The sequence below is a fragment of the Geotrypetes seraphini genome, chromosome 5, assembly GCF_902459505.1.
Source record: "Geotrypetes seraphini chromosome 5, aGeoSer1.1, whole genome shotgun sequence".
NCBI lineage: Eukaryota > Metazoa > Chordata > Amphibia > Gymnophiona > Dermophiidae > Geotrypetes > Geotrypetes seraphini.
Genome location: NC_047088.1, coordinates 236,260,057 through 236,275,396, shown reverse-complemented (window position 1 = coordinate 236,275,396; position 15,340 = coordinate 236,260,057). Strand labels below are relative to the sequence as shown.

General features: G+C 44.1%; 1 protein-coding gene across 13 annotated transcripts in view; it reads left to right on the top strand.

The window, feature by feature from the left end:
• The window catches only part of R3HDM1 (R3H domain containing 1), a 288,043-nt gene that overhangs the window by 194,143 nt on the left and 78,560 nt on the right, over positions 1-15,340 (top strand). For all 13 annotated transcript variants that reach the window (XR_004539395.1, XR_004539394.1, XM_033943916.1 and 10 more), the window contains one exon: positions 6,316-6,473. Coding sequence is in view for 11 of the 13 variants with exons in the window: in XM_033943916.1 (XP_033799807.1) it covers positions 6,316-6,473 (158 nt within the window). In the remaining 2 variants the exon portion in view is untranslated. The remainder of the gene's footprint in view (positions 1-6,315; positions 6,474-15,340) is intronic.

Below are 15,340 nucleotides of genomic sequence, written 5' to 3'. Positions count from 1 at the left end.
TTCAGTTCCTCCACATCATCACCCTTGAAAACCATTCAGGTAGATCTCTTACATCTTCTTCCATAAAGATTGAAGCAAAGGATTCATTAAATCTTTCCGCTATGGCCTTATCCTCCCTGAGCGCCACTTTGATCATCCAATGGTCCCACAGATTCCTGCTTCTGATGAACCTAAAAAATTGCTATGAGTTTTTGCCTCTTTTGCAAGTTTCTCTTCATATTCTTTCTTAGCTGTCTTTATCAATGCTTTGCATCTTAATTGCCAGTGCAAAGGAAATAAGGAGCTAAATCCTAACCTCAGGAGCCAACTACATACCATATATACTTGAATATAATCCAAGGTAACCTCCCCCCCCTTCCAGTAAAAAAGGAGAAAAAAAATTTGACTCAAATAGAAACCGAGATTAGAAATTTGGGTATGTGAGTGTTGTTTGTTAGGGGTCATGCCATAAATCACTAATTTTTCAGTTGGGGCTTTTCCAAAAAGCTGAAGAAGAGCCGACAAATATCTTCCTACTTGGGGCCACAACACCAACCAAAGTTTCTGGACTTCTATCCTCACCAGAACACCTGGCCTCAGTCACACATGCAGAAAACAGAAAAAATACCTTTTCTAATTCAAACCCACAAATGAAACCATAATAAACCATACTCTGCACACAGTACACCACCATCTCTTCCTCTTCCCTTCATCCATGTGCCACCATCTCTTCCTTCCTCTTGCCTTCCCCTCCGTCCTTGTGTTACATCTCCGTCCTCTCCCTTCCATCCATATACACCCCCTTCCTATCCTTTCTGCCCCTCCCATTCAGCATCTTTCCCTTCTTCCTCCCTCCCAACTCCCCCCCCTAGTTCCACAAAATGTTCTCCTCACCTGGTGCTGAAGCCCCTCTCACCACAAAAATTACAAGGAGGTCATTGGCACAGTAGAGATTCTGTTTTGCAACCCGCAGCCTCCTCTCCATGATTCCTTCACTGTGGTCTGCCCAAGTGGAAACAAGAAGTTGCTCCGGGGAGGGGGGGGAATGAACTGCAGCAAAAGAACAGTACAGAGGAGGTCACTGGCAGTGCTTGAGAATTGCTGCTGCACTAGCACCCTCCTTGTAGTTTTTGAGGTGAGTGGAGCTTTAGAACAGTGGCTTAGGCACTTCTCTCCTCTACTACCTGCTCTCCCCTGTCCCAGACTGATATTGCACTTACAGTTCTGGTGCTCAGGAAGTCAACACCAATGCTCTATGTTGGGCTGATGTGGAGCCTTGAGTGTCTGCGCATGCTTAAGGCTTGCTGGACTTCCTTCAAGAATCCCAGAGAGAGCAGGAGCCAGCAGGCCTTTAGCATGTGCAGATGCTCAAGGCCCCTCACCTTCAAAAAGATATAAAAAGGAAGGAGTCAGTCCAGAGGAAGGCTATTAAAATGGTGCATGGTCTTTATCTTAAGATGTATGGTGATAGATTTAAAGATCTCAATATGTATACTTTAGAGGAAAAGCAGAAGCGTGGAGATATGATAGAGCCATTTAAATACCTACATGGCGTAAATGCGCACGAGTCGAGTGTCATTTGAAAAGAAGCTCTAGAATGAGAGGGTTTGGGATGAAGTTAAGAGGTGATAGACTCGGGAATAATCTATGGAAATACTTTTTACAGAAAGGGTGGTAGATGTGTGGAATAGTGTCCCGGAGGAAATGGTGGAGACAGAGACTGTGTCTAAGTTTAAGAAGGCGTGGGATAGGCATGTGGGATCTCTTAGAGAGAGATTACTGCGGATGGGCAGACTAGATGGGCCATTTGGCCTTTTTCTGCCATCATGTTTCTATGAATCACCAAAGAATGTCTACAACCCGGGGGGGAGTGGCCAAGATGGCGGCATTGACCAGACGCCGAGATCGAGCTTTCATCGCTGTGACAGTTTGAATGCTAAAGAAAACTATGCCAAATAAGAGAAAAGAGAGTGTAAAAACCAGGATACAAATGAGGAAGACAAATTGCAAAATCCGCAATTGGCCATAAATAATATATCTGCAATTTTGGAGGAGTCTATTTCAGACTCCTCAAATAGAATGACACTTTTGGCTTCTTTCATTTTTCAGCAGGATTTGGACTCCTTCATGAAAATGTACTTCCGTTTATCAAAAGAACTGTTCTATGGGAAAAAAAATATGGGCATTTCTGGATGTAACAAGTCACCCAGGAGAAAGAAAACTTTTTGTGTCTGAGACAGGAAACTAAGACTCTGGGGGGGGGCGTTGTTTTTTTCTAGCATACTCCTGTAAAATATGCTCAAATTAAGTATGTCTTTTTTCAGCCGGAGCAGCTAAAATCATTTCTGGAGCTAAAGAAAATTGCTGCTGTTTAAAGGTGTTATAAAAGGAAAATAGATACAGATATGCTATAGCCTTTTATGGTATTTTTTTTTTTTTTTAATTTTCCTTATTGACTAACTTCTTACTTGTTACCTGCTTTGACTCCCCTTTAAATTTTCTCTTTTTGTGGTCTAAGGAAGCTTGGTAATATTTTACTGTGCATTTTGTTTTTCCTTATTTGTAGGAAATGTGATGATTAACATTTATACCTGCTGTATTTTCTGTAGCAAAAATGTAATTATCTTGTAAAGTTTATTAAAATGAATAAATAAATAAATAATAAAAGGAATGTCTACTACTCCCCAATACCATTCTATTATCACAACATTAAGGGCTCCTTTTACGAAGCTGGGTTAGCGGATTAACACGCGTAATAGCGCATGCTAATTTGCTAGCAGCAACCGCCTCCTCTTGAGCAGGCGGTAGTTTTTTGTTTAGCATGGAGGTTGGTGTGTGCGATAAAGCCGCTAATGAGGCTTCATAAAAGAAGCCCTAAATGAAACATGCTGACTGAGAGAAATGAATCTTAAGAAAGATACAAACATGAACATAAGTATCAAATATTGATATCAAAACATTTCAGAAACTTTCATGTGTCATTGTGTGACCCCAAAGGATCCAATGTATTTAAGAAATCTTGTGCTGCCACCAGTGTTTCAAGCTGTTTCCATTTCCCATCATGGTAGGGAAATGGATCGGCCACCGTGAGAACGGGCTACTGGGCTTGATGGACCTTTGGATATTTTTATATTCTTGTGTTCTGCAACAGCATTTCCAGTTCGCTGCTCTGCCCCATGGCCTTGTGACGGCACCCCACACTTTCACCAAGGTGATAGTAGTTGTGGCAGCCTTTCTCTGCCGGCAGGGGATCCAGGTCCATCGTTACTTGGATGATTGGTTGATTCGAGCTCCATCTTGACTGGAGTGTAAAAGGGTAGTGGAGACGGTAGTGTCTCTTGCAGCGTTGGGGTGAATTGTCAATTTCAAGAAGTGCAACTTGACACCTTCCAAGTCCCTGGAGTATCTTCGACATCAGGCAGGGTCGTGTGTTTCTTCCCAAGGTATGCAGACAGAAATTTCAACATCAGATCAGAGCTCTTCTGAACTGACCGGCACCCACTGCCTGCATTTATCTTCAGGTTCTGGGATCCATGGCAGCCTTCTTGGAGGTAGTCCCATGGGCCCAAGCTCACATGCGCTTGTTACAGGAGTCCCTCCTCTCTCGGTGATCTCCGCAGCGTCATCCTCTTCAGATGTCAATCTCTTAGACAGAGCCAGCCCTCAGCAGCTTGAGCTGATGGCTTCAAGGGGAGGCTTCTTCAGATATCAGAATGGATGACTGTTAAGACAGATGCCAGCCTGTTGGGTTGGGGTGCTCACTGCAGGGACCGTTACATTCAGGGGCAGTAGACTTCCCGTCAGAAACATTGTTCGATCAATCGTCTGGAGTTCAGGGCAGTTCAGCTGGTGTTACTCAATCTCCAGCCCCTTCTGGAAGAAAAAACAGTGCAGATCTTCTCTGACAAAGCCATAGTGGTGGTGTATGTAAATTGTTAAGGAAGCACAAGAAGTGCTTCCTTTGGCCAGGAGGCTCACATGCTGTTTCGCTGGGTGGAAGCTCATCTGTCTGTCTCGGCAGCCCATGTGGCCGGAGTTGACAATATTCAGGCAGATTTTCTCAGCCGACAGATCATGGACCTGGGAGAATGGTTCCTCTCGCATCTGATTTGTGCAATGCTGTGGTCAGCCCCAGATAGGTTTGATGGCTTCAGCAGAGAACTCGAAGGCCAGGCGCTTTTTCAGTCGACAAACGCAGTGCAGAAGCCCTAGGGCTGGAGGCCTTGTTTCAGACTGATTCACAAGCTCCTGTATATGTTCCATCTGTGGTCTCTTGTCGGTCAGGTTATCCACTGGATAGCGACACATCCTGGCCTGGTGATTCTAGTAGCTCCAGATTGGCCTCATCGCCCTTGGTTTGCAGATCTCATCCGTCTTCAGCGGGACAAAAGCTCTCTTCATCAATACCTTCTCAGTCAGGGGCCGGTGCCCATGGAGAACCCATGGCACTTTGGTCTTACGGCATGGCTCTTCAGGCTTGCTGAAGCGAGGTTATTCGGATATAGTTATCTCAACTCTTTTGCGCTCAAACCCTCTACTGTGGCTTCCAACAGTGGTGTGCTAAGGATCAGGTGGAGCCTGAGAGGGCTCCAATTTCTGTGGTCCTGGCTTTTCTTCGGGAGGGCCTAAGCAAAGGTGTGGCAGTGGCCTTAAAGTTCAGGTTGCAGGCCTTTCATGTTTTTGAGCATGCAGAGGTGCTAGTTTGTTTACTACTCATCTGGACGTGACCAGATGAGGGGCGCTTCGTCTGCATCCTCCCTTGTGTCTTCCTTTCCCTTCATGGAATCTTAACATCGTTTTGCAGGGCCTTGGAAAGGCCCCATTCAAACACTGAAGGATGCTTCTCTTCTGGATCTCACAATCAAGATTGTCTTTCTGGTCGCCATTGTCTCAGCATGGCATATATCAGAACTTCAGGCTCTTTCGTGCAGGGAACCTTTTCTCTGTATTACGGACGCAGGTATTGCTCTCTGTACTGTAACTTCCTTTCTGCCGTAGGTGGTTTTAGCCTTCCATGTCAACCAGGAGGTTCAGTTGCCTGCATTTAATTTCACAGTTTTGGATCGCAAAGATAAGATCTTACGCAAATTGGATGTCTGGAGAATCTTACTCCATTATTTGGAGAGGACTAATGATTTCAGGCTGTTTGATCACCTTTTTGTCCTGACTGCTGCTCCTCACCGTGGTCAGCCAGCGTCTAAATCTTGATGGATTTGAATGGCTATTTCCACAACTTACATCGCCCGTGGCAAGGAGCCACCGATTTTGCTTAAAGCACACTCAACTAGAAGTGTGGCTGCCTTGAGGGCGGAGTCTTGCGCAATTGATCCTGATGAAATTTGCAGAGTGGCTACTTGGTCCTCTCTTCATACGTTTGACCGAGTAGATATGGCGGTTCGTTCTGATGCTGCTTTTGGGACTATCAGGTGTTGAGGGCAGGCTCTTCTTTCCCTCCCTAGCTGCTACTATTGCTTTGGTACGTCACCTAGCGTATGGAATCCGGAAGGAACATAACAGAATGGAAGATTAGGTTTATACCTTCGATAATCTTCTTTCTTTTAGTCCCTGTAGGATTCCATACGATTCACCCTCTTTGTAAACACCTAGTTGTTTGGAATAGCCTGATTTTCTGCCTCGGATATTTTCCTTACAGGCTTGAAGATTTTCCAGCCAGTTGCCAGATCCTGTGGGGAGTTTTCTGTGAGTATGCCCATTATCGAAGGTTTTTCTTGGGGTGCTCGTTGCACACAGCAGGATAGTTCTACATTGTTCCTCAATATTTTTCTGAGTTGCCTTTGTGCCTGTTTATTACTTGTTTATGTTTTGCAGAGCAGTTCAAGACTTGTTTGTGTTGTTGGGGGATCTTCCCCTGTACCCCCTTGTCATGGATTTGTTCAGGTATGTCACTTGGCTTTGGGACTGGATATTTTTGCTAGCTCTCAGGCTAAGGGGGTGGAGCATGTGCTCTGAGAAGTGTTGGATTTCTGCAACTTCCAAATTGTGGGTTCAGATTGAACACCTAGCATATGGAATCCTACATGAACTAACAGAAAGATTATTGAAGGTGTAAACCTAATCTTCCACTGTAAACCACTTTTACACCAAGGTATTATGCAGTTTATAAAATCAATAAATTCAATCTATTTGTGGTTAATGGACTTTCTGTTAAAGCTATAATTAATTGTGTGAAATCCAGATTTTCCTTGTTTAGTTGCAGAGGGCAAAGAATTTCCAATACGTTCGTCAGAATCCACAGGTATAAAGTTACTTATTAAATTAAGAAAGAACTTTAGTATTTCAAAATGTTCTCAAAACAAAATCCTTATATAATTACAGGTTATCAAGCTGTTTTACCTAATCAACAGCAAAATTACCAAGCATTAGTTGGAGTTCAGCAATCTCAAAATCAAAATATTGTTGGTGGCCAACATGGCAACATTGGAAATAATATACAAGGGGTGATAGTTCAATATCCATCAGTGCCATCATATCAGGTATGGTATACCTCTGCTTATCTGCAAGCAGAAAATCTGCCTTTATTACTACTACTACTATTTATCACTTATATAGCACTGAAAGGCATATGCAAAGCTATACATTTTGACATTTAATAGATGGTCCCTGCTCAGAAGAGCTTACAGTCTAACTTAGACAAGACATATAGGATTAAAGATGCGGATTCCAAGGTGAGAGGAGGCAGTCTCAAAGAGGTGGGCTTTTAACTGGATTTTGAACACTGCCAGAGACGGAGCCCACCATTGTGATTCGAGCAGCTTGTTCCAAGCATACAGTGCAGCAAGGTAGAAGGGACAGAGTCTGGAGTTGGCGGAAGAAGCAGAGCTCACGGGGTGGGTGGGCGGGGGGACACATAGGGGGAGATAAGTAAAAAGAGATGGTGAGGGGCGGGGGGACACATAGGGGGAGATAAGTAAAGAGAGATGGTGAGGGGCAGCCAAGTGAGTGCATTTGTAGGTCAGTAAGAGGAGTTTGAATTGTATTTGGAAAATGGATGGAAAGCCAGTGAAGTGACTTTAGGAGAGGGGTAACGTGAGTATAGTGGCTCTCACAGAATATGAGTCTTGCAGCCTCTATTGAGTTGTTTATATTTGATTGCCATATTATTTATTTATAAAAACGTATGCTGCCTTTCTGATAAAAAAACAAATTGTCCCGATCTGTTTACAATATAAACCCATGCATGAACATAAAAGGAAAAAGTCATGGAATCCAACTTATTCATTTCTATATAGTTGTTTTCCTTGCTATTGTTGCTTTCAATCCTTCTGGACCAGTAATGTCCAACTGCAGCCTTCGCCAGGTCAGGTTTTCAGGATTTCCTAAATGAATGCACATGAGATCTTATTTGCTTACAATGGAAGCAGTGCATGCAAATAGATCTCATGCAAATTCATTGGGGGAAATCCTGAAAACCCAACTGAATCGCTGCCTTCAAGGCCAAACAGACAACCCTGTTCTAGACGAGCGTTGCTTTCACAAAAAAAGTGGCAAACAAGATTTCAAGAAGATTTATTTCCTTTGTGCACAGATAAGGAGAGGGAGGCATCACTATCAACATTCCCATGGGGTCTAGTGAGGGGGCGCTATTAATATCCTTGCCCAGTATGCCAGCTTTTCCAGAACCATTCTTGTCTTGTCGATAGACAAGGTGCTGATGTTTTCTATATAATTGTTTGCTTCTCTTCTTTTCCTTTCCATCCTCTTGGAAACTGCTGCCCTAAATTCAGAAGCATCATGACAATTTTTGTTCACTTGTTGCTAAATTATTATACAATGAGCAAGAAAATCTATGCAGATTACTTGTTACTCATATGTAAGAATATAACCTGTATCCCAGTTTTGTTATGATATGATCTAGAGTTGATATGGCATAATCATGTTTTATTGTCAAATTGGTAAAAAAGAAAAATAAATATCTTAAGACCTACCGTATATACTCAAATATAAACCAAGATTTTGGGGCCAATAAAATGACCCAAAAATGGGGGTCTCGGTTTATATTTGGGTCAGCACTGAAACCCTTCCCCCTCCCGAACCTGTTTGCAGGCTTCTGCCAGGCCTGCCATGAGACCTTGTGGTCCAGTGGTGGCCGGGACAGGAGAGATCCCTCCCGCCTCCTGTACCAACCCGATTCTAATTATTTTTATCTCCCTACCGCCTCCCCCATGTACCTTAAGTATCCTTGGTGGTCCAGCGGTAAATTGCAACAGGAGCGACTTTACTTCGATCCTGCTCATGAAGAACTGCGGCAGCCAATTAGCTAGTAGTTCTGCACAAGCAGGAGCGAAAGAAGGTCAATCCTGCGATTCACCACTGACCACCAGGAATACTTAAGGTACCGGGAGGGGGTGGGGTATTGAGCTGGGACAGGAGGCAGAAGGGATCTTTCATGTCCCGGCCACTGCTGGACCATCAGATCTCACGGCAATCCTGGTGGAGGCCTGAAAGGCATCAGGAGGGAGGGGCAAAAGGGTACCGAAGCTAGCAGGAAGGGAGGGGAGGGCTGGATGCAGAGCCTGGCAGGGGGAGTGAGTGAGTGAGGGGGCTGGATGCAGAGCAGCGAGGGAGAGGGAGCAGAGTTGAACAAGAGCTCAGTGTCGAGTAACAGGCATTTGGAGATGCAGATCTCCCATAATAGCCATAGAAAACACATGTTGCTTCTGAGCAACAATGCCAAATAAAGGGTTAAAAATAACATGCAAAATACATGTGCACATTTATACCGGCTGTTTTGATACAAGCAGTTTCAAATTTACTGTGACTCCATACATTCATATTTTATAAAATACATACATAACTCCAAACTGTAACACCCTGTGTTGTACCTTTAGTGAGGTTGCATAAACTTGTGCAGGGTGTGCTTGCATAAGTTTATTCACCTAGTACTTTGGGCAAGGGTATAAAATGCTATTTCTACATGTCAAACACTATTTGGATATGGAACAAACTCATAGGGTAATTTTTAAGAGGGAAAGAAAATATGAATAATTCTAGTGCAAAAGGCATACGAATCTTGAACCAGTAGGTTATTCACCTCTAGCCACAAGTTGTATAGAAGGAATCATCTACATTTTTTTTTCTCTTTTTCAATTCTGCTTCCTGCCTCACAGAGCTCCTTAGTTTTTTCCTTCTACAGGCAAGTTGGAAGGTGTCTTTCTGCTCTGCTTTCAGTGTAGTTTATTATTTTTGGGCTTTTTAAAAACTGATTTGGAGGCTTCTTGGTGCTCCAGAGGTCACCAGTGTTAAACTGGGGCAGCTCTGCCTAGGAGAAGACACAGACTCTCTCAGCGGAAGTCTATAGCTGGGAGGGCAGCTTTTTTACAGAGAACCTACCTAGCAAGCCTGCACTAACACTTCCGGTGGCTCAGGGACTGTTCCCCTGGTAGCAAGGCTCACTCTTGGTTGGCCCTGTGTCAATCCTGAGGGCTCAGGTGCTGGCTGCGTTTCCTCCCCTCTGTCAACACATGTGGAGCTGTGGGGGTCTGGGGTCTGACTGGCAGTCCGAAGACACAAGCATTTGGCTGATGTTTACATGCTTGTCTGAGGTAGAAGTCTTCTCCAGTCCCAATTGCTGTTTTCAGTTGAAGCAGGCTTAGCACCAGCACAACTGTGAGTACACTCCAATGAAGTCTGTGGGAGATATTGGGGGGAGCGGTCCTCTATTTGCAGTTTTAGAGGTTTCTGCGGCCAGGATTTGTATACAAACTTGAAGGGCTGAAGTTAGGACCCAAAGTGGTGAACTGGGTCAGAAACTGGCTGTCGGACAGACGCCAGAGGGTGGTGGTTAATGGAAGTCGCTCGAAGGAAGGAAAGGTGACTAGTGGAGTCCCTCAGGGTTCGGTGCTGGGGCCAATCCTGTTCAATATGTATGTAAGTGACATTGCTGAAGGGTTAGAAGGAAAAGTGTGCCTTTTTGCAGATGATACCAAGATTTGTAACAGAGTAGACACCGAAGAGGGAGTGGAAAATATGAAAAAGGATCTGCAAAAGTTAGAGGAATGGTCTAATGCCTGGCAACTAAAATTCAATGCAAAGAAATGCAGAGTAATGCATTTGGGGATTAATAATAGGAAGGAACCGTATATGCTGGGAGGAGAGAAGCTGATATGCACGGACGGGGAGAGGGACCTTGGGGTGATAGTGTCCGAAGATCTAAAGGCGAAAAAACAGTGTGACAAGGCAGTGGCTGCTGCCAGAAGGGTTCTGGCCTGTATAAAGAGAGGCGTAGTCAGTAGAAGGAAGAAGGTGTTGATGCCCCTGTACAGGTCATTGGTGAGGCCCCACTTGGAGTATTGTGTTCAGTTTTGGAGACCGTATCTGGCGAAAGACGTAAGAAGACTTGAGGCGGTCCAGAGGAGGGCGACGAAAATGATAGGAGGCTTGCGCCAGAAGACGTATGAGGAGAGACTGGAAGCCCTGAATATGTATACCCTAGAGGAAAGGAGAGACAGGGGAGATATGATTCAGACGTTCAAATACTTAAAGGGTATTAATGTAGAACAAAATCTTTTCCAGAGAAAGGAAAATGGTAAAACCAGAGGACATAATTTGAGGTTGAGGGGTGGTAGATTCAGGGGCAATGTTAGGAAATTCTACTTTACGGAGAGGGTGGTGGATGCCTGGAATGCGCTCCCGAGAGAGGTGGTGGAGAGTAAAACTGTGACTGAGTTCAAAGAAGCGTGGGATGAACACAGAAGATTTAGAATCAGAAAATAATATTAAAGATTGAACTAGGCCAGTTACTGGGCAGACTTGTACGGTCTGTGTCTGTGCATGGCCGTTTGGAGGAGGATGGGCAGGGGAGGGCTTCAATGGCTGGGAGGGTGTAGATGGGCTGGAGTAAGTCTTAACAGAGATTTCGGCAGTTGGAACCCAAGCACAGTACCGGGTAAAGCTTTGGATTCTCGCCCAGAAATAGCTAAGAAGAAAAAAAATAATAATAATAATTTAAATTGAATCAGATTGGGCAGACTGGATGGACCATTCGGGTCTTTATCTGCCGTCATCTACTATGTTACTATGTTGTATTCCCCTCGTCCCAAAACCTCTTTTTAAATTTTTGGTGCTTTAATATAGCTCTCCTGGATATTTTTTGTGCCAAAAAGCTGCCACGGTGACAAACTTGATTTTACGATTTTGTTTTAAAAGCCTTTGTCTGCTTCAGACATTAGTTAAAATTGATTTAAATGGACTCCCCATGCCATTTTAATCCTGATTCATGCCAGATTTGCACTGGATGGCCGGCTGAGGCGCATCATAAGAACATAAGAAAAGCCTTCACCGGATCAGACCGAGGTCCATCCAGTCCGGTGATCCGCACATGCGGCGGCCCCTTTAGGTACTGCCGAATGGAGACCCAGATATACCATAGCCCTCAATATGATTTGCAAGAAGGTGTGCATCCAACTTGTGCTTGAATCCCAGGACAGTAATCTCTGTCACAACATCCTCCGGGAGAGCATTCCAAATTCCCACCACGCGCTGTGTAAAAAAGTACTTCCTGATATCCGTCCTGAACCTGCTGCCACTCAGTTTCAGTCTATGACCTCTTGTCCGTGTCACATCTGAAAAAGTTAGTAATGCTGCTTCTTGGTCTATTATATTAAATCCTTTTATTATTTTAAAAGTCTCTATTAAATCCCCTCTCAGTCTTCTCTGCATGTTCCACGTGCTATGAAGCATATGAGGGGGCAGGGAGCACTGGGCTTAGCCCTCTCTAGGGTGACAGAGTAGCAGGTGGCTCGGTTTATGGGTAAAATATCTATCATAGAGCCCTTGAATAGCAATTCATCAGATTTGGCAAAGCACCTACACCTCTGGGCCCATAAGGAGATAAGGTAAGTCCCTGCAAGAGGCCTCAGGGAATGCTGTTCAGGGTTTTACTCCTGATTTTGTAAGATTAATGTTCGCTGCCTATCTGAATTATTGGGGTATGCCTGCACTGTCTGGCTTTCTTGAATTCAGACAAAGTCTCTGTCTCCATTACTTCTTCCAAGAGACTGTTCCAAGCATCTACCACCCTTTCTGTAAAAAAGTATTTCCTTAGATTACTCCTGAGCCTATCACCTCTTAACTTCATCCTATACCCTCTTATTCCAGAGCTTCCTTTCAAATGAAAGAGACTCGATTCTTGTGTATTTACACCCGTAGGTATTTAAACGTCTCTATAATATCTCCCCTCTACTGCCTTACCTCCAAAGTATAGAGATTGAGATCTTTAAGTGTGTCCCCATACTCCTTATGACAAAGACCATGCACCATTTTAGTAGCCTTCCTCTGGACCAACTCTATTCTTTTTATATCTTTTTGAAGGCCTCCAGAATTGTACACAATATTCTAAATAAGGTCTCACCAGAATCTTGTACAGGAGCATCAATACCTCCTTTTTCCTACTGGTCATACCTCTCCCTATGCAACCTAGCATCCTTCTAACTTTCGCAGTCACCTTTTCAACCTGTTTGACCTCCTTAAGATCATCACATACAATCACACCCAAGTCCCGCTCTTCTGTCGTTCACATAAGTTCTTCACCCCCCTAAAGTGTACCGTTCATTTGGGTTTTTGCAGCCCAAATGCATGACCTTTCATTTCTTAGCATTAAATTTTAGCTGTCAAATTTCAGACTATTCTTCAAGCTCTGCTAGGTCTTTCTTCATGTTATTCACACCATCCTGGGTGTCTACTCTATTTCAGATTTTGGTATCATCCGCAAAGAGGCAAATCTTACCTGACAGCCCTGCAGCAATATCATTTATAAAAATGTTAAAAAGAACAGGCCCAAGAACAGAACCTTGAGGCACACTACTGGTAACATCACTTTCCTCAGAGCAATATCCATTGATCACTACCCACTGTCGCCTTCCACTCAACCAGTTCTTGACCCAACCCGTCACTTTAAGACCCATCCCGAGGGCACTCAGTTTATTTATGTTGGTCAAAAAAGCACAGCCAAATACAACTTCAAGAACAACTCAGTTCAGACCAAAAATTCGAAGAATAGTGACCCACCTGAGGTTGGTAATTCTGGTTGCCTCAGATTGGCCGTGTCGGCCGTGGTACATGGAACTGATTCAGCTGCAAAGAGAAAAGCATCTCAAACTGCCACTTAATCCAACTATTTTCTCACAGGGAACAATTGCCCTGGAGAATCCGGAATGCTTTGGGCTTACAGCATAGCTCTTGAGCACATAGTCCTAGCACAGAAGGGCTTTTCATAGGTGGTCATAGTAACCTAATTAAGATCTAAGAAACCGGTGACTGTTGCGGTCTATACCAAGATTTGGAAAATGTTTCAATGCTGGTGTGCTAAGTAGAAAGTAGAGCCCTTTAGAGCTCTGATGTCAGTCCTGGCATTTTTTCATAAGAACATAAGAAATGGCTTCGCCGGATCAGACCCTAGGTCCATCCAGTCCGGCGACCCGCACTCGCGGAGGCCAAGCCAGGTGTTCCCTGTTGAGAAACCTTGTTTACTCGTATCCCTCAATGTGATTTGCGAGAAGGTGTGCATCCAACTTGCCCTTGAATCCCGGAATGGTGGTCTCCATCACGACCTCCTCCGGGAGTGCGTTCCAAGCGTCCACCACTCGTTGTGCGAAGCAGAATTTCCTGATATTTGTCCTGGGCCTGGTGCCCCTCAGCTTCAATCCATGACCTCTTGTCCGAGTCACATTGGACAATGTGAATAACGATGTTTCTTGCTCTATTTTGTCGAATCCTTTTAATATTTTAAAAGTCTCTATCATGTCCCCTCGCAGTCTTCTCTTCTCGAGGGTGAACAATCCCAGTTTTCCGAGGCGTTCTTTGTAGCTCATGTTTTCAGTACAGCCTTAAGAAGGGACTGACAGTTGGTTCCGTCAAGGTGCAGATGGCAGGCCTCTCATGCTTTGCGGCTCAAGTGGAGAAAGTTTCTTTGACCTCTTATCCTGATATAGCCAGATTTTTTAAGTGCATTGTGGTTTCATTCCCCTGTGAGATAGTCGTTCCCCAAATAGAATGTTTTGCATGCCCTCAATAAGGCCCCTTATGAGCCCTTAGAAGAGGCGTTGCTGATGGATCTTACCATTAAGATAGTATTTCTAGAAACTATTGCCTCAGCAGGAAGGGTCTCAGAATTGCAGGCTCTGTCCTGCAGAAAGCTTTTTCTCATATTTATGGAGGCTGATGTCTCACTTTCCACTTAAATCAGGAAGTCTAGCTACCCGTGTTCCATTCAACAGGTTTGAAGAAAAAGGTCAAGTTTTGGTGTTGCTGGATGTCATGAGAGTTCTTTGTTATCTGGAGATGATGAATGAATTTCGTCTCTCAGATCATTTCTTTGTTCTAATGAGTCCCAGCTGTTGGGAGAGGTTGGCTTCTAAGGCTTTCATTTTAAAATGGATTTGTATGGCTATTTCTTCAGCATATATCGGGTGTGGCAAGAGACCACCAATTTCTTTGAGAGCACACACTATGAGGAGTGTGGCTGCTTCATGGGCAGAGTTCTGAGCAGTTCCGACAGAGGAGATTTGTAGGGCGGCTACATGATCCACCCTCCATACTTTCACAAAATCTTACAGGGTGGACGTAGCATCTCAACTGGATGCCGCTATTAGCAGGCTCATCTGCCCCGCCCTAGACTCAGGGGACTGCTTTGGTATGTTCTACTGGTTCAAGATTCGTATACCTTTTGCACAAGAAGGGAAGATTAGCAGGCTCTTCTGCCCGCCCTAGACTCAGGGTACTGGTTTGGTATGTCCTACTGGTTCAAGATTCATATACCTTTTGCACTAGAAGGGATGATTAGGTTCTTACATCGATAATCTTTTTTCTACATTAGTAGAAAGGCATATAAGTCTTGAAGGCCCACCCTGTCAGATTTCATTTAGCCTGCTTCCTTTCTCAGAGTATATGTATTGCCAGATGATTGGTTATCTACTGTCAGACAGGTCCGAAAAGTAATGAGTTACCTCTCTGTTACAAGCAGCTAAGTGAGAGACTTTGAGAGCTACATAAGTGTTAGTGCTGGTTGTACTCAGTTAGTTGTCTTGTACGTTCCACCTTGTTTTAGATTGTTTTTATTGGCATTAATTTGTGCATTTTAATCGTTTCAGAGCAGATCAGAATGGACTCGGGAAGGGAGTTCCCCATTTCCTACCTTCTTAATTCTCCTCTTATAGTGATTGTCAATTTCTTTGGTACGAACTGAGGAGCTGCAGCACAGCCCTGTGAGGCAAGAGGTGGAGCCGATAGAGAGAAAAAATTATAGATGATTCATTCTACACAACTCGCAACCAAAGGTGAATAACCCACTGGTTCAAGATTCATATGCCTTTCTACTACAATGATGATTATTGAGATAAGAACC